Below are 22,955 nucleotides of genomic sequence, written 5' to 3'. Positions count from 1 at the left end.
GCAGAGCAGGTTGGCTCAGTGTGAGGGCCAGATTCTGGCGGTAATGAGCTCGCTCTGACAGGGAGGAAGTGATGTGGAAGGGCAGCGAGTGCATGTGTGTGTATGTGTGCTCGCTCTCCCGATCAGCCACCAGAGGTTGTTCTAATGAGGGCTGCATGTCTACAGTCTGCGGTGGAAAGACGAGCATGCTGTGATCACCGGGCTGTACTAATATTTGCTTCACATTTTTTAAAGGCATCACAACACATTAACATTTGTAGACCAACTGATTAAATGACATACTGACCAGCAGTTACACTCGTGCAATGACACGACCATTATGAAACAGGAGTTGTGAGTCACAGTGAATAATAAGCAGCTGGGACAAAACTATGGCCTGAAAACATTTCCTTATATCCTTCTTGTTGTCTTGACAACAGATGAAAAACTTGTGAAAAAGTAAAAAAGGCATGAAAATGAGAAAAATAACCCACTATAAAGCTGAAATGATTCGTCAGTTACTCCAAAAACCACTAAACATTCTCAAATGTGAGGTTTTCTGTTTTCTGTTATTGTAAATTGAATATCTTTGGGTCTTGGACAAAGCTAAATATTCTAATTGTGGAAAAAATGTGTTTGATTAATAAAGAATATTAATTGGCAGATAACAAACAACAGATAGATGGAGCCTTGTTGTTTTCCAGAACAATAATTAGCATCTCTTCTAACAATCAATTAATCCTTTACAAGCAACAAACATTCTCTATACTTCCAGCTTTTTGTCTTGGTGATGGACCGAAAAAGCAATGTCATCTTTCGCTTTGGCAATTTGAAAGATATTTTTCACTATTTTTTTGAGTCTTTATAATGTATACAATTGATAAAGTTGGAAAATATTCATCAGATGAAACAAAAATGAAACATTTATTAGCTGCAGCTCTGCTTTAATCTGATGAGATGATTATTCTTGTGTTGAGGGTATGTGAGGATATGAAAGTATTCTGTGCTCAGTTCTCTTCAGCAACATATGAAGCTCTCTGCATGACCTGGCACAATGTCTCTCCCTCTGTCTCAGACACACACAGACACACACACACACACACACACACACACACACACACACACACACACACACACACACACACACACACACACACACACACACACACACACACACACACACACACACACACACACACACACACACACACACACACACACACACACACACACATGAACAGACTAACAGCTTAGGAAACACGGACTCAGAAACATGGAGACAAAAATACCCTCTTTATAGCCTCTCTATTTGCACAGACATGATTAAACATGCGTCGTATTTTTAGCCTGATATAAACAGACCTAGTTTAAGACCCATTTCTCTACCTCTCACGTATACTCACACACACACACACACACACACACACACACACACACACACACACACACACACACACACACACACACACACACACACACACACGCTCTATAATTAGGAGCAGAGAAGACCAGTGTTTCATATTTCATGTTTCAGCTCCACCCAAATGAGCTCCCACGTAGATGCAAACACACGGAGGCCACAGTGTGTCTGTGTGTGTTTGACTCTTTGTTTCTCTGACAGCAGACAGGAGAGGTGATGGATGGGAGTTTAAAGTCTTTGACCGTGAGGAAAACGTTGAAGCATCTCCCTCACTTTCTCAATTGGCAGCTCTCACTCTTTTTTTGTAGCCTTCTTGATATAAACCTTGTTTTCTTTTTATCTCTTTCCTTCTACAGCCAGCCTGCGTGCGAGTGTGTGTTTGTGTGTGTGTATGAAGCTATAACATTGGAGGCCGTCTCCTCACTGCTCCATAAATCCCTATTTCCTCCGCAGCACGCTCTGCCACTCACAGCCTGTGCCCCCTCTTTGATAGTTTTCATTGGGGAGAGAGGGGGGAGCCGGGCGGACTGGGGAAAATGGTCTCCTGCTGTATTTTGGCTGTGTGAGGACATGGGGCTATAATGTCTCCTGACAGCCTGAGGAAGAAAACAATTAGCTGGGAACAAAAGTGGGAATGGTAGTGATGGACCTGGGAGGTCTGAGAGAGAGAGGAACAAACGGAGAAGAAAAGAAGAAGAAGGAGAAGATTTGCAGCAGCGTAGAAAAATGAGTCTGAGCCAAAGCTGACTTCTGTGCCAGGGAGGATATAACATGAGAAGGGTTTGACTTTGTGTGTTTCATCCAGCTTTCTCAGACCATGGTGAATCATGGCTGAATGACTCAGAAGAAGGGTGTGTTTGCGTGAGTTTTTGTGTATCTATCAGAGTGATCAACCAGACAAAAAGCAGAGGAATGTGCAGCTGCAGGCTATGCCTTTCCCCCTAAACCTCTCATTTACATCCAATCACAGCACTGCCTCAGTTTGCTATTTGCTGGTTTGCCTTACACCCCTCTAGGTCGTTAAACCAACTGGTGGTGTTTCCATTTTAAGTGCCCAGTTCATCTGTTGTCTCACTCTTCCTCATCAGTACAAGCAGTGTGTATTTTTGTGTTTGCCTCCCAGAGAGGAGAGGTTATCAGGTATCACATTAATATGTACTTTGACACCAGATAAGAACAGTTTTAGATAGCACCACACCCCATAAGTCTGAGTTTTGAACCAAATAACCTGTGGTATTTCATGAATATTTGAGTTTCCACTAGTTACGGTTTCTTTTTGCAAGTAGAGGGTTTCGACAATACCCACTAAATAGAAACAGTTATGATGTTAAATGTGCAGGTGTGTTCCTTCTGCAGACAAAACATGGGATAGTAGACCAATTAGATAGTCAAAGTGACTTATTAAAGCACACTTGTGTGAGGCCATGGGGTCAATGCTGGGGTCCTCAGTGATAACAACTACATACATAACAACCTCTGGATCCTGGCCCACCTGGCAGCCAGTTGGCTGAGTGAGCATGTTGAGACAGCTGAGGTGGCTCAGTCTTGTGAATCACAGATTTTTGCCCATTTAAGGTAGCTTCTTCAAATATTTTGCTTGTGCCACAAGAATAAGATCACAAGCCGACCACGCCAGTGCAAAGCAGAGGTTTACAGTGGCAGCTTTACCTCATCTGACTTATTCTATTACTTGCACATTTTAACAGAAGATATGAGCCGCCTAGAAGAAACTTAAAACTTTTGATCAGCTGGCCTGTGTCGTGGCTCGTTCTTTGAGCTCAGCTTGGCGTGTCTCTGCCCCTCAAGGTAGAGGGAACATTCAAAACAGCTGTACAGCCCAGAGATTTGCTTATTTAAAACAGGATTCAAATACACGTGTGCTGCACATGATATTCTTCTTTTACTAGAAAGGGAAAATAAAAACAGAGGGTAACCAAGTAGGAACCCGTATATGGTCAGATTCCTGCCGGCATGAACCTGCTCTTTGTTGAAGGGTAACACAGATTGTAGTTCAGAGGAAGGTGAGATGCTCAGACAGATGTACAGCTGCTTCCATTTTCAACATAATTAACTTTGCAGTTACAAAAAAAACTCCAAAGACAACATGTCACAGCAGAAGAATGTAGTGCCCGGAGCTATAATTACATTTTGAGCCTCCGGCCAAACAATTTCTTTAACTTTGAGCATGAAGTTTCTGAAGTTTTCACATCATATTTAATACTGAAAAGGTCTGAGAGGCTGATCCCAAAGCACACTTTTACAAACGGCTCATGTTCAGCTTTACCTGAGTTAAATGCCCGACTTGCTGCGAGGAATCCAAGGTTAAGCTGAGATGAAAAATATTCCACAGGCAAAAAAATAAAATGAAATAAAACCATCTAGCAACACTGAGGATACTGCGAGGAGAAGAAGAAGAAGGTATCCTTTGATTGGATTCAGTGAGGTGAGTGTGTGTCTGTGAAGTAACAGGAGACAAAACAACCGCTGGATTCTGAAGCAGAGACAGAGCAGTGAGTTTGTGTAAGGAGAGAGAGAGAGTGTGTGTGTGTGTGTGTGTGTGTGTGTGTGTGTGTGTGTGTGTGTGTGTGTGTGTGTGTGTGTGTGTGTGTGTGTGTGTGTGTGTGTGTGTGTGTGTGTGTGTGTGTGTGTGTGTGTGAGTTTTGGTGTGCAGAGGGCCGGGCGTGTTTCAGCTGGTATGGACACACTTACACACACACACACACACAATGAGCAGTGGTTAAGCCTGGGGGGGGGGGGGGGGGGGGGCTGAACCAGACACCAGAGCAGTAGCTCTCCACACCTGGTTGAAGCCGTGGCCCCGACTCTCCGGAGCTCCCTCCTACTAATTTATCTGTTCAGTACTTATTCCTCCAAATTCCTTCCCTGTTTGGTTCACCACCATTTCAATCATTCAAACCATAACTCTGACCCCACACTCCTCTAACCCTCCCGTCCTTCTTACTTACCACAGCTATCTTCTCTTTTTCAGGCCTCCAGTCTTTGTTTTGGACCTGACTCTAGTCTGACCTCTTTACATTGATTGTTTTTCACCTATTTATATCCACTACAATATCTTACTGGCAAGACTCCTTAAACCCTACAATTTCCTCCTCCTACCCCAGCCGCGCCCTCTCTCTCCACTATACGTGGCAGAGGTCTGGGTGAAGGTAGTCGTTATGCAGTTAGTGGAGAGTGGCGTGCGCAGTTCAACTGCTGAACTTATACATAAACACAGAGCATGGAGTACAGAGCAGCCTCTCTCTGGCGTTTCTTTAACCTCTGCTTCTTTGTCATCTCTTTATTTTCCACAGCCCTTGAGTGCTTTTGTGGGGAAGAGAGCTCCACACTTGTTTCGTCTCTTGATCTTTTTACTGTTTGTATGCTATTCTGGAGTAACACTTTCCTATTAGGTGGTCAATCGCTCCCTCTTACAGCTGGAAAAGGTTAAAGGTGAAACATTGAGCAATTCCTCAGAGGAATCATGTCATCATGTTTTTCATCAGCAGATCACTTTTTGTAATCTGTAACCTCACATATAACATTAGTTAAGTGGTAAATTTGGCATTTGGCATTTCTAATTACATTACCTCCCATTCAGAAGAGAACATCATTAGGTTGGGACAAATGCAGGAGACACGTGGTCAAATTGATGCATTTTACTCCCTAATGTTCGTCAAAATTCCAAAAACTTGGATCCTACACTTCCCACAATGCAACCTGATTTTGTTGTTTCTGGTTTCCACCTTCCCAAACTCTATGTGGCAAGTTTTTACACCGGCTTTAAGTTACAAACATACAACATAGGGAATTATTTTGTCAGACTTGACAAAACTGTGCACTGACATGTGAAGTAAATAAACGCTCTGGCAAGTTCAGTAGGTGTGTGTGTTTGTGTGTGTGTGTGTGTGTGTGTGTGTGTGTGTGTGTGTGTGTGTGTGTGTGTGTGTGTGTGTGTGTGTGTGTGTGTGTGTGTGTGTGTGTGTGTGTGTGTTTGTGAAAGAGATAGAGCCCTTCTCTGCACTTTTAAAGTAGGTGAGGTGCTGTAGGTCTCAGCAGACGCCCTATCTTTATAACCACAGTTTGCCCATGGGGTGTTTTTAAATTGTGTGAGTGAGTCTGGGTGCGTGAACTCTGAGATTGAAAAAGAAGTCGCCTGAAGGCAGAGATTGAATATTTCTTCAGTATGCACTTCAGAAGACACAGGTACTGTACAGTGTGGGCAGCCATACATGCAGCCTGATCCCAGAGCCGCCGTTTTAAGCTCAACAACTGGATAGGAAGAATAATATTATTGTTCACCTTTCAGTAGGGTGCAGCTGAATGGAGGGTTAGAGGTTACCCCTGGTGTACTTGAGGTCCCAGTGGGCCCCTGTCTGCCACGCGCCTCCAGAGTTTATTAGAAATAAATTATGAACAGGTCACCATGCCCTTCCTCATCAGGAATCCTCCTGACCTGCACAGCCAATGCCTGCAGGCAGAAACCACACCCTATCTAAACACACCTGCAACAACATTCAGGATAACTGAAGCTTTACAATCTGCAAGTTTTCCATGAATCCAGGCCTTAATAGTTGGTAATAAATCTTTTTTAAAGGCCTGCAAACTGTACTGTAGTTTAATCAACCACACCGCTGACATGGAGATGTGAACAACATAACAGATATGCAGACAGACTGTCTCTGTATCCTGATGCACTAAGTGTGTCTGGTAAACCATTGATTTTACTGATCACTTAACTTTTTTTGCATTTCTTATATGCAAACAAGAGTGTGTGCTGTTGCTCCTGCTGCTGAACCTGTTTGTGACCGCTACAGAGTATAAGCTTCGAGCTTTACCGTGTCCTGTCGTTCTGAAAGCACCAATGCTTTGGAAGCTCTGCTGAAGCATGAATATTTCTATCCCACTGGACCCCAGAAACATCCCAGACAGATACACCCCTCCAAACATGCACACACTGTCTCGCTGGTGGGTCCCGCCTGAGTGGAGGTCTAAATATTTAACAACGTCTTAAAAGCACCAGCCCCCCCCTTTTTCTCCTGAGTGTCTGCTAAGTCCAGTGAATTTGAGAATTAAGACATCCGCATAAGCCCTGACGTGGAAAGAAACCGGAAATGTCTGGCGGGAACGTCTCCAAAAATTGCCACTTGACTGCTTTTGTGTTCTTGTTAGCAAGTGAGCAAAGGGTCAATACCAGCATCTACTAGTGCCTGTTTGTGTGGAAGCTGGGATATGGGACAACTCAATGAACCAAAAGGTCAAATTACAGGTCAGATGTTCAGTAACGGATTGAAGTGATATGATCCTATGCCTATACAGAAGGAGCAACAGCACATAGATGATGTTAAGAATGGAATTGTCCAGGATACAATCATGTGTCTCCTGCCTTTTCTAGTATATCTCTTCTGCCCCCTGCCCAGGTAGGATTACGACCAATTTCTATTTCTTATCTTCACCATCTTCTATTTGCCACACCAGCCCCCGGCCACACTGATGCACACAAGTCAGACACCAGCAGCAGCAGGAATGGAGCATATGTGGGAATTCATGTGTGTGTGTGTGTGTGTGTGTGTGTGTGTGTGCATGCATGCAGAAGATATGGCTGCATGTGGAGACAGAGGCTCTCTCTTTCAAGACATTTTCTTCCACCCAGGTCAATTATATCACAGCGCTTTGCCAAGGGAGAGGAAGGAAGGGGGGGGGGGGGCAGACTTTCTCCAGACTAAAGCACACCCGGAGGTGATCTTCTCGTTTAAGATGGACAGCAGGTAATGAACATTGACACCAACACACAAGCCATGTGGCCCTGAACTGCCTGGTCCTCTTCCTGTCCTTTCCTCCCTCTTTCCTTCCTCTCATCCCCCACTTCTCCTACTGCATTCCTGACATGCCACAGGGAGACAGAGGGGGCCTCCAGGACAGACAAACAAAGACACACAACAAGCTCACAATAGCACTGGCTGCAGCCATTGTGTGTGTGCACTGAGGAAAAGGTCTTGGTGCTCGCATATCAATGGAGAAGACCAATCCAGCTTTTTTCCAACACACATTTGCCCTCGCTTAGTTTCACTCAGTGACTGAGCTCAGAGTTGGCAAACAAACTCTGGCTGCTGTAAACAATTTTCTCCTGCTCCTCCCTAAATAAAGCTACACCCTTCTGGAGCCATAAACTAACAATGAACCATAAAACTCTGGCTCAGACTGTGATTTAAACTGAGTGATGTAATAAATTTGCAAGTGAATCATAACAGCCTTTAATGCTGGAGCTGCTGGTGAGGCAGTAAAGGCTTCCAGCAATCAATGCAACACTGACCTCTTCTGGTAAGAACATGACATGGCCACAACCGAGAACTTACTGGTTATCAGAAATTAGGTTACACAGATGTAATTCTCTCAGGTCAGCAACAAATCTTTGGTGTAAGACTGTCAACAGTCATCAAATTAAATGAAGTATGTGCTGAAATGACTCGTAGTAACAACAATGACTTGACATTTGTTCATTTCAGAGAGTTAGTAGGTCGAATTTTCTATTTGTTTCAGCTGCCGGACTTTAAGAGCTTCTCTGAACCGGCATGCTTTCTGGCAATATCTATTTGAATCTGAGGTAAGATGCCTGTTTCCTTGTTTCCCCCTGACAGCCTCCACTTCCCTGCAGATGTGTAGACTTTCATGATGATCAGGTTAAGAGCTGAGCCACATAGCTTAGCGCTACATTAGTCCGACTAATCCTTCTTCCTTACTCCAGCTAGCCTAACCTCATGTTTCCAGGGTCCATCTGACATGGATAACAGCTGGATTACAGCAGCCCATCAGTGCATTATGTGTGAGATGACCTTTGACACACATAAGCAGAAAAGCTCAAAATCTTAAAAACCCACAGGAACTCACAGAAACAAGAAGCAAAACCCTTCCCCACTCACCGAGGTGTAGTTGGTCTTGCCCATGTTGTGGTTCTGGTTGTGGTTGAGGTTCTGGTTCTCCTGCTCTCTGCACTGCAGCCCAGCCAGGTGTCTCTCTAGGGCTGCCCAGTCCATGGTGGGCAGAGGCTCTTCCTCTACACCCTCCTCCTCCTCTCTGTATCCTCGCCTCAGTCCCCGAGTCACCCCACTTTCTCCTCCTCTGCCTCCTCCACCACCATCCCCGCCACTGCTGTGGCTCCCCCTGCCTTGACTGGAGCTGTGGTGGCTGGCTTTGGGAGTCCCTGTGCCCCCCTGTGGTGTGCCAGGGGAGTGGAGCTGGTTGCTCCTTGGCAAAATCAGATTGCCATTCTGTTTCAGTTCCTCTGGGACGGCCGCAACCGAGGTGGCAGTGCGTCCGCTGGGGGCCGGAAGGGGCGGGGCGGTCTTCACATCCTGGAATTCTTCGGCGAGGCTGCGACTGTTCACTGTCTTCCTGTAGCCTTCGTCGACGCTGTCAACACCCTCGATGCCTCCTCCGCCTTCCCCCTCACCAGAAGGCTGTGGAGAGGTATAGTCCTCTCCATACTCACTCTCCCACTCTTCGATCACCTTCTTCTTATACTCTTGATAGTCCTCATCCTCCTCATAGTCCTCTAAAGTGACCAGGTCCAGAGAGGGGGAGGATTTGTAGTCCTCCAAAGTTGCCAGGTCCAGAGAGGGGGAGGATTTGTAGTCCTCCAAAGTGGCCAGGTCAAGAGAAGGAGAGCAAGGTGTAACCTTGTTGGAGTTGGACTCTGAGCTGGAGCGACTGGATGCATCACTCCCCAGGTCCATGCCATCCTCCCGATAATCCTGTAACAAAAAAAGAATTGAGAGAAAGAATGAGATTGAGGACAGGAGAGAGGAACTATGTAAAGAAAAAGGCGGTACATCAAGAGACAGACATACTGTTGGTCGGACAGAATGCATGAAGAGAGGAGGAAAATAAAAAGAGAATTTAGGGAAGTGTGTGGACTTAGATGAGTCACACCAGTGTTGTGGTTGGAGACAGGCGACCACAAAGCACTTCCTGTCCCGCAGGAACTTCCTTTCAGCCCAGAATTTTGCAGTCACTGTCTCTTTTGGACATGTTTTGCAGTCTTTCCCACTACTTGTACTGGTCTGGAGCTTCCCACTCTTGCTGGTCTGTGCCAACAGATGGTCTCATTCCTTTTACATTCCTATGTAGTGGTGAATGTGGCTTTTGCAACACTTGACACACACAGCGAAGGCGGAGTCTGTGCGACTGGCTGTGTCAGAATAATATCCCACCACCCACTGCTACATCTGCACAGCACCACAGGGACAAAACAGGGTGTTATGAGGGCTGAGAGTGAGTGACAGTGACATGTCAATACACAAGACACCAAACTGTGACAGGGACAGACGAGTCCAGAGCTGTGCCCTAACCTTGACTGTGATGCTCCTGTAGAGCCCCAATCACCACCTGACTGATTAGTTCACAGATAATGAAAATGTCCCTGTTGTTTATAACCCTCCACAAATCTCCACCTGACCCGAGCCTTCTCTTGCAGAGTTGATGGCGTTTTCTCCACAGGCTCACACCATTATAGTGCCTCGCCACTTATAAAACTTGATGAAAAGCAAGCAGCACCAACATTTCTCTCAGGGCAAAGAGATATTAACGACACATTCCTGGATGACCACACTATGAGGACGTGCTGCCTCCCAGACATCGTCCCCAGTATCATCTTAATGATAAAAAGCTTTCCTGCGTTGAGGCCACCAGATCACACCTGCGTAAACATTTGACGTCAAAGGACAATGAAGAATATAGCCTATCTACGTGGGGGAAAGCAAATGTGACTCAGCATCTTAGAGACTAGGTATACAAAGTGCTGATGTGGGGTAGAACCGTAAAGTCACTCTACGCTGAAGAACTTGCATTTCTGCATGAAATACTAACAGGTCAAAGAGGATAGTACAGAAACTGCTGCAGGGATGGGGTTAGCACACACACATGCACAAATAGGGCCATACAAATCACACTTGCTTTGAGGTGATGGCAAAACGTCATTAGCGATGTTATTCACAAAAAACTAAACATATTGCATTACAACTGAGGTGCTGGACCTCCAGGGTGTCTAGAGGGAACATTTCAGTAGCTTTTCAATGAACTTCACCACTGCCAGAATGTGTGATTACTGTTTTACTTGTCTAGTAATAACCTATAATATCCCATATTCGGTTTCTTGGGATTTCTTGACATGAAAAAACTCCCGGAGCCTCTTTGAGTTTACAACTGAACTTGAGGGCACTCAACATCACCAGCCTACTTATGTCCTAATACTCTGAAAATGCTTAGATTAAAAAAAAAAAAAATGTTAACAGCAAAATGACCCCATCACTATTATGACAGTTTGTAAAAAGTAGTATGACTAAAATTGACCCATAAAAGATGCAGCAGGCTACTCATTATCATATTATCATATTATATGGATAGTTCATCCAACAGAACCTTACCGACGTGCTCATCAAACGCGCTGGAGCAGTGCACGATCACCAGCTCCTGTGGCGTGAGAACCAGCCTGTCATGTTGGGTTTGTCACCCTTTAAGTGCTATAAAAACCCGAATTTAGGAGCCGGGTGGGTTTTCCTCTGCAACGCAGGAAGACAGCTAAGTGGAGACCGAGTGGCTATCCGGGCTGCGATCTCCTTTCAAATCTCGGTCACCGATCCTTTTCTTGGAAGTATTACGCAGCTTCGAAAAAGCGCCTGGTCTCCATTTATTATCGGGTCAGTGGGCCTACATGATGGTCACATGAGCCCGATTAAAATAATGTAATCATTTAAAGTGTGTGAGAGAGAGAGAGAGAGGAGAGAGAGAGAGAGAGAGAGAGAGAGAGAGAGAGAGAGAGAGGGGAAGGCGCTGCAAAACGGCAGGCTGGTGCGATAAAGCTGATCCTCTGTGGGATTAACCGAAGCGCAGGAGGACCATACAGGCTGCTTTCGGCCGACAAAACACATGCAAATTGACAGCTGCACCGGTTCTCCACCCCACAGCCGGGTGGGTGTTTGGGGGGTAGGGGAGGGGGGGGGGGGTTGCGCGTTCAATTTGAAGCTCACAACTCTGTACGTCGCTCTCTAGATGGCTTGAATCGCATACGCCCAGTCGTTGAGTGCATCGGAGCCCACTCCAAGTGGCTTTTCTCCTCGCATGGCAGTTGCATGATTACATCTGGCAAGACATAGACTTTATTTCAAGAGGACCATTTTATATATAAAACGATACGTCGGTCTGGTTATAAACATGTCCAAGTGTGTCTGCAATCTGCACAGTCATCCAGAGGCTACTCAAATGATGTAATGTTTCCAAAAAAAAAAAAAAAAAAGTCCCAGGAGGAACCCGATATTCCCGCGGTAACAGCGCTGACAGAAACGCCCTACATCACACTATCACACGGCGGATGTCACCCACCACAGCTGTGACCCTAACCCAGCAGCCTTCACCGTTAAAGTCGCCGCCTGCATAAATTAGAGCTACGCTGAGCTAAAAGTAGCAGCATCACTGCCATTCAAAACGAAGCGATACTCACTGTCATCATCTTCGTCGCGTCCCCTCCACGTCTCAAGACATGGTAAAGTGTAAATCCCAGCTGTTAAGACAACGGTGACGGTGCTGACTTGTCTCCCAGCAGCTCTAGTCTAAGGGCGGGCTTCGCCGGAGAAATTACAGAGAGCCGGTGGATGATTCAGTACAGTCATCGCTCTGAGTGTGCAGTCTGTCCACAGGGGAGCCAGCCAGCCACAGTCTGAGTCCTGATAGGAAAAAAACAACAATAACGTGGACGTCTTAAAAAAAAAAATCCCAGCAGGTCAACGCTGCCTCCTTGCTCTCCTCCTTCCTCCCCGGCACACAGAGACGAGCCCGGCCACCGGTTCAGCCTGCGCTCTCTCGCTCCCACGTCAGCTGGGAAATAAATAGCCTCTGAGTAAAGTGCGTCCCCTTATACTGTGGGCTCCAGCGGGCTTCAGTGATTTCACACAACTAAGCGGCCTTTCTCACCCAGTTATATTACCACGAAACAAGACTGGAAACTGTGCGCAGAACAAGCTGCTCCGGCTGGCACAGACCTGGTGTTTGTTTGTGGCGGCTCTCCTCTCTCTAGCCTATATACGTCGGCTCTCTGTCGCAGCCTGCCGCTTAGAGGAGTGACGACGACAAAACACAATTAAAGCCCAACCTTCTGCACCCACTGACCTTGCAAATGGTAGCGAGAAATAGGGTGCGAGAGACGGAGAGATAAAGAGAGAGGAAACTATCTGGGTGAATTATTAAACACACTTCTGGTGTTCTGAATTTAAAATAGTTCCAGACCGGTTTTCTATCACAGATGTATGAAACCCCTCAGAGATGCCGAGAACTCCCCATGTTGTGAGACTACGTCTAATATTTGGCATTACGCCTTTACAGCAAAGACGGTCATTTCCATCTCTCACCGTATTACCAGGTCAATGGAACACCTGTACGATCTAGTGCAATCCGGTGCAACAGCCCTGCAATAAATCCAGCCTTCGCTGAGGTTTCAAGATTCACTTTGTGTTCAGATCGTGTCAGACGGAGGTGGATTGAAGCGATGCAGGCAAGAAGTTGAGTTGCCCCCCCCCCCATGCACAGCCGGGCGGCCTCAGAAAACAGGCTTCAAACGCTCGTAAAGATAACTACGATCAAAACAACGACATTGTATTAATAACTTGTGCTCTTGTGTTCGGCTACTGCACAAAGGGCAGGTCGATCATCAAACGCCTACAAATCAAATATCACATATTGCTCAGTGACTTTTAGGCTCATTAGATCAACAGAACTGTAGGGATGCAGGAATGGTGCAAAAGGAGCCCACAGTTAGTCTCAGCAGTCATCCTCACAGTACTCCACAGTTTCCTCCTGTTTGACGTATATGGGGCATGTGAGAAAGACTTTATCAACCCTGTTTGACACTTTGACAACAAACACTGAACACTGAAAGCGTCACAGTAGTAGAGTAACATTAAGTTACTGTAAAGCTGAAACTATTATTTGATTTGTCAGTAGGAAGAAAAGGTATTTGTGAATATTTTGACGAGACTCTTGATCATTTCAGTCATTTTAAAAGCAGAAGGTGAATTTACCTCCTTTCATTCTCTAAGATGTGAGCATGTGCCGTTTTTCTTTGTCCTGTGATAGTAACGTGAACATGTTTGCATTTTGTGACCAGTTGTTTGAAACAAATAGCAATTCAAAGACAGCACTAAAGGATCTGAGGATTTCTGAGAGATTTAAAATTTCCCAGACGATCGACTATTGAGGAAAACAATTGCAACATTAATCATTAATGAAAGTAACAGTTAGTTGCAGCCCTATCTTTCAGCACATCGATCACATGGGTGCAATAAACTTTAGTTTCTTTCCTATGATTGCACCAGATGTCCAACGTCATTCTGTATTTACGAATCTGTTCGACTGTTATTTGTCTTGCTGGATGAAATCACTGCATTAGACACACGAGTTGACACTCACACACACACACACACACACACACATAGCAGCTGCGGTGTCAGAGCTGAAGAGGGGTTAACACCAACATGGCATGATATCTTCATGTTTCATTCTCTTTCTTCTTGCAGCAGCTGGTAATTTACATGCTCCGAAATGGAGATCAGATTAAATGTCAGTGATAAACCAATCTCCTCCGCAGCAGGAGTAAAACGTAGTGAAAGGCATTTGTATAACGAGTGTTTTGATTAAGAACTGGATCCGTGTCACTTAAGTGGTAAGCCAAACATTTGGAAATACAAAAGCACTTTGCTGCACGGCGCTGACGATGTCGGGAATCTCTCAGTGACTCCGGTGTCTCCACACTGCATGGCCAGCCGGGCGCTACCTAGACCTGTGGCTGTTTGAGGGATGGGAGCTGTCTTCAGATATGGTGCATTGAATGTATAATAGCAGGACAAAAGAGGTCATCCATGTAATAACAGAGCAGTACTTCAAAGACCCCTGGCTGAGCCTCTGCTTCGACTGCAGTAGGGACAGCACTAGTGGGGATCTCCCCAAAGAGGAGACAGCGGGAGTCCAGCTTATTCCTACCACGGCATTCCTCTCTGCTGCTTTCAACTCTCTTATCAGCCCGCTTTTCCTCCCGAATTCCCAAAACATTAATCGGTCACGGTCAAGGAAAGCGAGGAGTGCCTTTGAGGGAGATAAACTGTTGTGGGGTTTTATCTTGGAGAGAATGCGAGGGCTGTAAGTTCAAATGCTCACCAAGCAATTAACTTATCATGAATTTGTCAACAGGCGTTCAATATTCTTCAGGTCACTCCTGCATGCATACAGGCACACACACAGTCTTTGAAGTTTCCATTTCTCTTTGGCGTCAAAGACTCTAAAAACAGTTTTGACGCGGCATTCCTTCCCCTCAGTGAATTGTTCCACAAAACAACAAAAGCAGCAACAACTTTAGAGCCGGGGGGGGAGGGCCCGATGAAGATGCCCGTTGTCTGTCATATCAAAGCTCCCTGATGCATGTCTTCATCACACCTGGAAGAAGAAGATGACTTTGACTGTACTTTTGATTGAGGAGGTGGTCAAAGAAAGTTCACCGTGCAACACCTGCAGCGCCTCAGATCAATCCCTCCTCCCTTTTTGGTTTTTTTTCCTTCTACTTTATGAAGAAGCAGAGGTGCGGTGTCTGTCAAACTGCCACTCAGTGGGATTTACCAATCACTGAGGGGCAGAAGCATGTGGAAAAACAGCCCCTTCTAGATCTACAGTATCTGGGAAAGCTTTGCTCTATCTGGCTGCCTAACAGTCCATCCGCAGCAGATATCTGGCAGGAATCACTGAAGGCCCATTACTGACAGAGAGATAAGGCTGGAGAAAAGAATGCCCCTCAGATAATACTGAAAAGCCGGGGAACATCTTCCTCTGCTTATATCTGTCTCACAGGCGTTTAAAAAACAGGGAGCTCCTGACAGTCAGTTGAGAAATTGAACCTGTCTCCGCCTTGTCAAGAACTCACCAACTCCAACGGAGAGACACCAAAAGTGACCTTGGAGAATTCTCTCTCTCTCTCTCTCTCTCTCTCTCTCTCTCTCTCTCTCTCTCTCTCTCTCTCTCTCTCGCTCTCTCCTCTCTCTCTCTCTTATTCAACAGAGGGACAGAGTTCACCTTGAAAGCAGACTCGGGCCGAAGCAGACGACAGAAAATGAAGCGTCAGAAACATGACTGCGGTACAAGGCCAGACCTGCAGATGGGAAATGTCCTGCCTGGTTATGAGAGACGCGGCGTGAAAAGAGGCCAGGCGATAGACTCAACAACTCTCTGAGATAAAGAAGACCTAATCCTGGCTGTCATGAAACAAACCTTCACTGCATACCTTGTAACACTAGTTACCACTTGTGTCTCCCAACAGCGTCCGCATGTACTCCTCGTTATTTATTACCTAAAGTCACAAAGACTCAGTGATGCCTACCTGTAAGGGAAAATACAAAATTGTAAACCTATTATTGTTTGAAAAAAAAAAAAAAATCCATCCATCATTCCATCCACCATGACCTTTTTCTGAACTGACATGCATCAAGTTATTTCTCACTGTGAGGCAATTGCTCTAACCAGTACACAATGAAAACAAAAGTCTCTTTCTGATTTTTTTGTTTGTTTTGAGTTTTGTATTGTTGTTGACCTTTGGTTTGGTATTAGTATGACTGCATGTACAAACCCGAACCGGTGTGGCTTACCCTTAGAGGGACTCGCCCCTTAGGGGGACAAAGGGGGACTTAGGGGGACTCCCCCCCCCCCCCCGTGAACCATGTGGCTTACCCTTAGTCTGGTTAACTCAACAGTTAAAAGATTCTCCTTCACCAAGGTTGCTATTAATGGATCAAATTCCACCTTGGCCTGTTGATGGTGATTCAACTTTTAGTGAAGTTGAAACATTTGGAGAAATTGAAAAAGTTTTGCATACAACTACACATTACAGGAAGATATTTAATATCACTGCAGACCCGCTTGAAAACACGTATATCTACTATCCAAAGAATGCAATTTTGGTCTCTGTAAGGGTAAGCCACATGGTTCACAGGGGGGGGAGTTCCTCTAAGGGTAAGCCACACAGGTTCGGGTTTGTACATGCAGTCATACTAATACCAAACCAAAGGTCAACAACAATACAAAACTCAAACAAAAAAAAAAATGTCCAAAAGAGACTTTTTTTTTTTTTTTCCATTGTCAGTTGCCTCAGTGAGAAGTAACTTGAGGCAATGCATGTCAGTTCAGAAAAAGGTACTCCAAAAATATATTGTATATAGTATATATATAGTATATAGCCAGGGCGATGCGGCTAAATTTGATGTTTCGCCGTGACACAGGAAGTTGATCAAACGATGCTCCAAACCTCACGAAACTTTGCCCATGCGTCAGGCACCAACTTTCACGAGTTTTTGAAGATGTTGAGCCTATTAAATATCTGACAAATCACAGTATATTATCACATAAATGTAAAAGTAAAAACACAATGTTACTATGAAACAGTGAAAAAGCCTGAACCAATACACCCCAAGTTGTTAAAGGGATTGATACTGGAGTATAAAAGCGCATATTAACACATCTGATGTTTGACAAATTTATACCACGACGCACCACACAATAAATCATCGTACTGCTGACCTTCTGCGGACATATTTCTTTTAACCACATTTTCTGCGACGTGTGCACAAAGTCGGTTTGTGCCTTGAGACAGCAGCGGCAGCAGGACGCAGACTGCGAGATGATGAATAGAGACGTCAGACGGCCACAGCAGAGGTTGGATCCTTAACTGGCCGACTGACCTGCTGCTCCAAATAGAATGGGTGGCCAAAGCATTGAGACTGGCCATCAATCTCCTTCCAAAACACAATGTTGATTTACTCCATTCAGATCACTGGGTGAGTGAAGGCTTGGAGGACCAAAGGAGCAGCGTGTGTGACTCTCTGCGTGCACGTGTGTGTGCACATTTGTGTGTGCACGTGCTCTTGTGCTGTGGTGCGTAGCCGTGCACCTTTGTATCATGTTTTTGTAATTGTGTTTACACAATTCGTCGAACCCCAGTGCCTGTATCGGATTGCACCACTAATACCTGGCTGTAATATATTGATCTTCCCTTCCAAACTGTATATCCACCCTACAATTTCACTTGCTAACGAAGTGTGAAATGAATTGTGAGAGCAACATCTTGTCCGATGTATATACGAGCCCACACAGCTATTAGATTCATTCAAATGGGAAGCACGTCAGGTTCCAGTCTGCAGTATAGTGTGTGCAGTGTACAGCTTGTCGCCCGGTGAGGACAGACTCAGACTTCGAAAATATGTTTAATCTCGCTTGGTTTATAGAGGCTAAATGGATTGTTCAGTGGCAGACAGCTTTTCACACAGCTTAGCATTCATCAAGAAGCTTTAAATCCAAACTAGCAATTATAGAAAAGGACAGAATGTGTACATATTGCCATAACCATAAAGAAAGGGAGAGCGGGGAAAACAAGCAGCGACGACTGTGATGGTGGAGGAGGCAGTCGTCTCACAGGGAAGAGGAGGAAGAGAATTACAGTGATGAAGAAGTTGAGGAAGATGAAAATGTTGCTTATGTTGATGTTGATAATCACTACTAAAATCAGAATGATTGCGGCCATGCCTCTGCTGATGAAAATGAGAGTGTCTAAGACTATAGTTACGAGTGAGGGGATGATCATGATGAAAAGCCAGATTAATCAAAACCAATACTGTTTGCAGAAATCGAAATGCTTAAACAATAGAAAAATACAGAAGCATTTTGTGTGATGGGCTGAGAACCCTTTAAGAAAAATGTTAAATCCAGTCAGAGATCTTCACGCTGTAGGGAACCTAAATTCAGAGCTACCCTCCCGGGGGGGGACTGCAACCAGTGGAGCTGGAAAAAGTCAGCCAAGTCATTAATGAAGTTAGGACCACAGTCACCGCTGTGGCAGGAGATCTTAATCGCCTACAAGAGTGGAGGGCCGAGACCTGCTCCAGACCCATTTAGTCCAAGGCCCACTAATACTAATTAGATGGAAAGAGGGAAAGGTTTGCAATCTGTTCAATTAGCTAAGCCTGGGGAGGTGTCCTGTGGGGCTGTGGAAAGATTCAGGCTCAGGACTGTGTGCTTTAAAAAAACACTTTCATGAATCACATGTTCATGCTATTCTGACTCCTCTTTACTTTTCCCGGCACCATATCAGCCTCCCCTTTTCTCTTTCTGCAACGTGGCACAAAACATCCACGGCAATTCAGGATTCAGATATAGAGATGGAGACTCCGTGTCAGGTCCCAATCCCCTGTCTGTGTCTGTGCTGCGTGCCTGGCACCCGTCCTCGGCTGTTTCTGTGCCCTGTCAGCACTACAGCCAGGCAGAGATATGCATCCACCCTGCCCTGAGCTCATCTCCACACCGTGCAGTGCGCAGATGTCCGCACAATTTACTGCCCACACCAAATTGGATCACTTCTCTGCTGTTTTGTGCGGGCCTCGCACCTGCTGCTCTCCACCTCCTCCTCTCCACCTCCTCCCATAAAAGAATAAACATCCAGAGACGGAGGACGAAGAGGGAAAGGAGGCGCTGGGAGTTGATTTAAGAACTAAATTAAACCAGAAAAGGACTGAACGAGATGGCAAAAGAGAGGAAATAGGTTGATGGGCGACATGGCAAAAAGAGACTATTCTCTGCTTTTGCAGCAAATCTTCGTCACACGTTTTGTCATCTGATTCTGAATCTGTGCACAGGGTTGTAAGTGGAAAACAGGACATGTACACTATATCGCACTGCAGTCTGACTTCAGGAGCAGCCATTTAATCAGCCTGGTCACCGGAGTTTTGTGAAGGTTAAGCCTCAGCTGGGATGTGACATCAGGCAAAACTCCATTTTAAACCTGAGTTGATGGTGCAAAGATCATTAGAGTAACAGGAGAGAAAAAAAACAAAAAGGTCTTTTCAGGTAATACACGTGTGCATGTGAACCCTGAGAGACGCTGGCAGGTGGGAGCACGCCGTCTAAATCAAGTATTGATCTCTCCTGGACTGTCAGGCGTGAGATACTACTGCATCAGACCCAGACACAGCCTCATAACTCATCATTGCAGAGGTGGCAAGGAAGCAGGACCAACTAGCAGCAGCAGTGTGAGTCTGCCTTCACTCTCGTGGCAAACTTGCTATTTTATGTCCTGAGGTTGTAGGGCAGCTGGACCTCGTGGCTGAATTAAATGACAAAACTATAACCACACAGAAAGGTGATGTCGGTATTATAGATTACGCACCAACTTTTCTGGTAACTTTCTGCAGATGCTTTTGAGGTTAAAAAAAAAAAAAAAAAAAAAAATGGTTTACTGTAATTTAAGAAAATTGGTCACACTCGTACAGCTGGTGGGTGATGAAATGCAAATTCCGGTATCGGGCATTAAAGTCAGATGTGCCGTGAGCCCGACCATCAGCCTGACCTTCGTTTAAGCCTCACCACTTAGAGGAAACACTTTGTACTGATACTGTCTGCTGGCATTAGACTTAGCTGAGCCCTGCAGAATCATTCTAATTGATTTCCATGGATACAGCAACAATACATGCTATCGGTGTCCATAATGTTCTGAAAATTTTGCACAAACTATTGCATAAACACATACAGACATACATATTTACACACGTTTATAAGGTATCCCAGTGTGCATGTAATACATTTAAATGTTCCTAATTAAAGTACGTCATTTATAGTCCTTTGTTTTAACCTTAAAGTGCACAAATTAAAGACCCAATGAAAGACTATAAAACTGCACTGAGAATTTTCTCTGTGGAGTCTATTAAACTACGCAGATTCACTTGATCTTTTATGTATTTGATTTTTATATCTGGTATAATCATGCGAATTCCTTACATTCAGTTTAGTTATCAGGCTGTTTGGCAGTCAAGCTGTAATCTTTGCCCTCTTTGTTCATCACAGTAATTACAAAGAATAACCATGTGTTTTCAAAATGGTCCTTTTACAGCTAGTAGCCTCAGTACAGGTTTGTTAAAGGTCTTCTATGTGGGTTCTATGTTCTGTGTGGGAGCACATTGACACTTGGACGATATAACTCCTTAAATTATTCTTTGGTGACATACCTGACTGGATTTAATTATCATCTTCTAGGTTGTGTAACTGTAACAATTTCGTTAATAAAGCGTCGGTTTCATTTTTCTCTGACTGATTCAGCTTGCAGCAACTGAACTGCTTTTCTCCAATATCATTTTTGTTTGGTGAGTATTGGTGCTGTTTCTGTCCTTTCAGCTAATGGCCTAACTAATTAAATTTCTTAGTTCCTAAAAGCATTAAAATTAAAATAATTAGCCCTCGCCTAATAGTGTCCACAAACTCGTTTTCTGTCTTCCAGGCTCATTTTCCCCACATGCAGCATTCCATACAGTATGGTCCCCTTTAATGGCTGCTTTCCCTCCCGTGAAGGATAATGTGGTCAAATCTTTCTTCAATATTTCAAACTAAAAATACTCCACAAGAAGTTATTAAGTCACCCAAAAAGTGCAGCCCTACCAAACTGTCATGTAACTGTGTCGTCCATTATTTAGTATCTGTGATTGGCTGAATTCTGATCTTTTTGGAACAATGGTCATCACCAGGCTTTCAGATTTAAGCATAATAAGAACCATTTTCTCACAGGGGGGCAGAGACGTTCAAAAATAAATTACCCAGTTAACGGTCCCTTTCACCACTGCATACCTACCGCGCAGTATCACTTTCCTGCTTCAAAGACATTCATTACATTATTTCTGTCAGATTTCGGTCTGTTTAAAATCGGTTACATTTCCTGCAGGAAAGCAGCCATGTAGATTTGGATTGTGTTGTTTTAGTACCTCAGCTGCTCGTGTAAGTGATGAAAACCTAACTGATAATTTCATTGCAACATATTCACACCCCATTTTGGGGTAGATAAAAGACACATTAAGAGATTAGCTAAATATTGAAGTAATTGAGGAGAGGGCGAAGGAAATGAGATCAGATTATAGCAGTTTAAATCATAATGGCCTTCTTTTACAAGTGGATTATATAATACAAAAGTGATGATTAGAGCAAATCCATGACCACAGCGCACGGATAAAAGAAGAATCAATGAGTGGATCACCAGTTTGTATGAAACATTGAATTGGTTTCTGTAATTACATCAGTCATTTGCTAATAAAGCCATTCTGAGAAGACTCGGGTAAATATGAGACTCACCGACGCTGGTTTGGTCATCGCAGCTCTGCTAGCTAACGGCAGGTGGACTGGCAAGGCAGATAATCACTGAGCCGCTCTGAATAAGCAGAATTGAAATATTTATGATTACATTGATGCTGGGCCAGACTGGCACACAGGTTTTGTTCTTTTTAAAGTATGACAAATTCATCCAGTGCACCTGCAGAAACACTTCCTCTAGAACATTTTCTCCACTGAAAAGTAATTATCTACACAGACCAATCCAAGCTGAACCACTGAGAGCCATGATGGTAACCAGCCCCTCCAGCAGAGATCCATGCCCTGTCAGACGCACCGCCAAAAGCAGGACCTCAGCCATTTTGGCACAGAGTGCACCAGGAGGGGGCCTTATCACCTCTGTCATGATGAGCAACACCCCCCCACTTGACAGCTCATGTGCTGCCTTTCATTTAACACATTCCCTCTACGTCAGAACTTTTCTCTTTCTACTCTTTTGTAGGCTACATTCACCATTTCTCCTCCAGGCTCTCTATGTACCATCAGAGATGCTGTTGGAGAGGCTGGGAGGGTAAATAGGCACGAGGGCTTCAAGCCCACAGCTCCCTGGCAGAAAGAGAGATAGAGGGTGTGTGTGTGTGTGTGTGTGTGTGTGTGTGTGTGTGTGTGTGTGTGTGTGTGTGTGTGTGTGTGTGTGTGTGTGTGTGTGTGTGTCATCATCAGTAGAATATTGAGAAAACAACTCCCGACAAAAGGAATCAGACAGCAAATGGACCTTACAACAGAGTGTGTTGAATCATTCAAAAGCTAAACACCAGGATAGCACATCAATATAGCAGCTGATAGGTGAACAGTGTGTGTTGTGTTGTGTTGTGCGTACAACTTTGCAACTTGGTGCTACGTTTAACACAATGCTAGGGAAATAACTACAAGTAATACAGATGAGTTTGCCATTGCAGCACTGAAATAGATTTAGCCTTTTCTGATTTACAGAAAAGGCAGGTCGCTGGGAGTTTATGAGAGGAAGGTCTGTACAATGTCACTTGAATACAGGATAAAGGCTTTAGGCTGTATGCTAATTTACATTTGAAAAGCATTAGTTGTTCATCAGTAAATAAATAGAATTGTGGTTTGTATTTGTGTGCGTTACGTAGGAGGGTGAGATCAGGAGGTAAAGACAGCACAAGCTGGTGTTAGCTTTATGTAAACATGCTGCAATTTTAATGGACACTAACGACCTCAGCAGACCCCCCTGTGAGGAATGAAGGCGATGGAAGGGAGGGAGGATGTGGGAGGCTTTCAGACCACTTTGCTCCTTTGAATCTATCAATTTTGCCCTGCTTTCCCCATCCTCCTTCTCTCCTCATCTTCCCATCTTCTTTCACCTAAGGTCTAC

At 44.7% G+C, this 22,955-nt stretch overlaps 1 protein-coding gene across 3 annotated transcripts in view; it reads right to left on the bottom strand.

The window, feature by feature from the left end:
• The window catches only part of schip1 (schwannomin interacting protein 1), a 194,622-nt gene that overhangs the window by 26,887 nt on the left and 144,780 nt on the right, over positions 1-22,955 (bottom strand). The window contains exons 1-2 of one of the 3 annotated variants that reach the window (XM_069706290.1): positions 11,892-12,004; positions 8,317-9,147 (exon numbers count right to left, since the gene is read on the bottom strand). In XM_069706290.1, coding sequence (XP_069562391.1) covers positions 8,317-9,147; positions 11,892-11,900 — 840 coding nt within the window. In that variant the 5' untranslated portion in view covers positions 11,901-12,004. Of the gene's footprint in view, positions 1-8,316; positions 9,148-10,818; positions 11,074-11,891; positions 12,005-22,955 lie in introns of those variants that run through there. The other 2 variants (XM_069706289.1, XM_069706288.1) reach the window with 2 other exon arrangements.

Source organism: Brachyistius frenatus, unplaced genomic scaffold (genome assembly GCF_029030835.1).
Source record: "Brachyistius frenatus isolate BFR_SWC_R1_liver_20210118 unplaced genomic scaffold, ASM2903083v1 Contig_62, whole genome shotgun sequence".
In the NCBI taxonomy this organism is placed as follows: Eukaryota; Metazoa; Chordata; class Actinopteri; family Embiotocidae; genus Brachyistius; species Brachyistius frenatus.
This window is presented reverse-complemented; position numbering and strand designations above follow the sequence as displayed.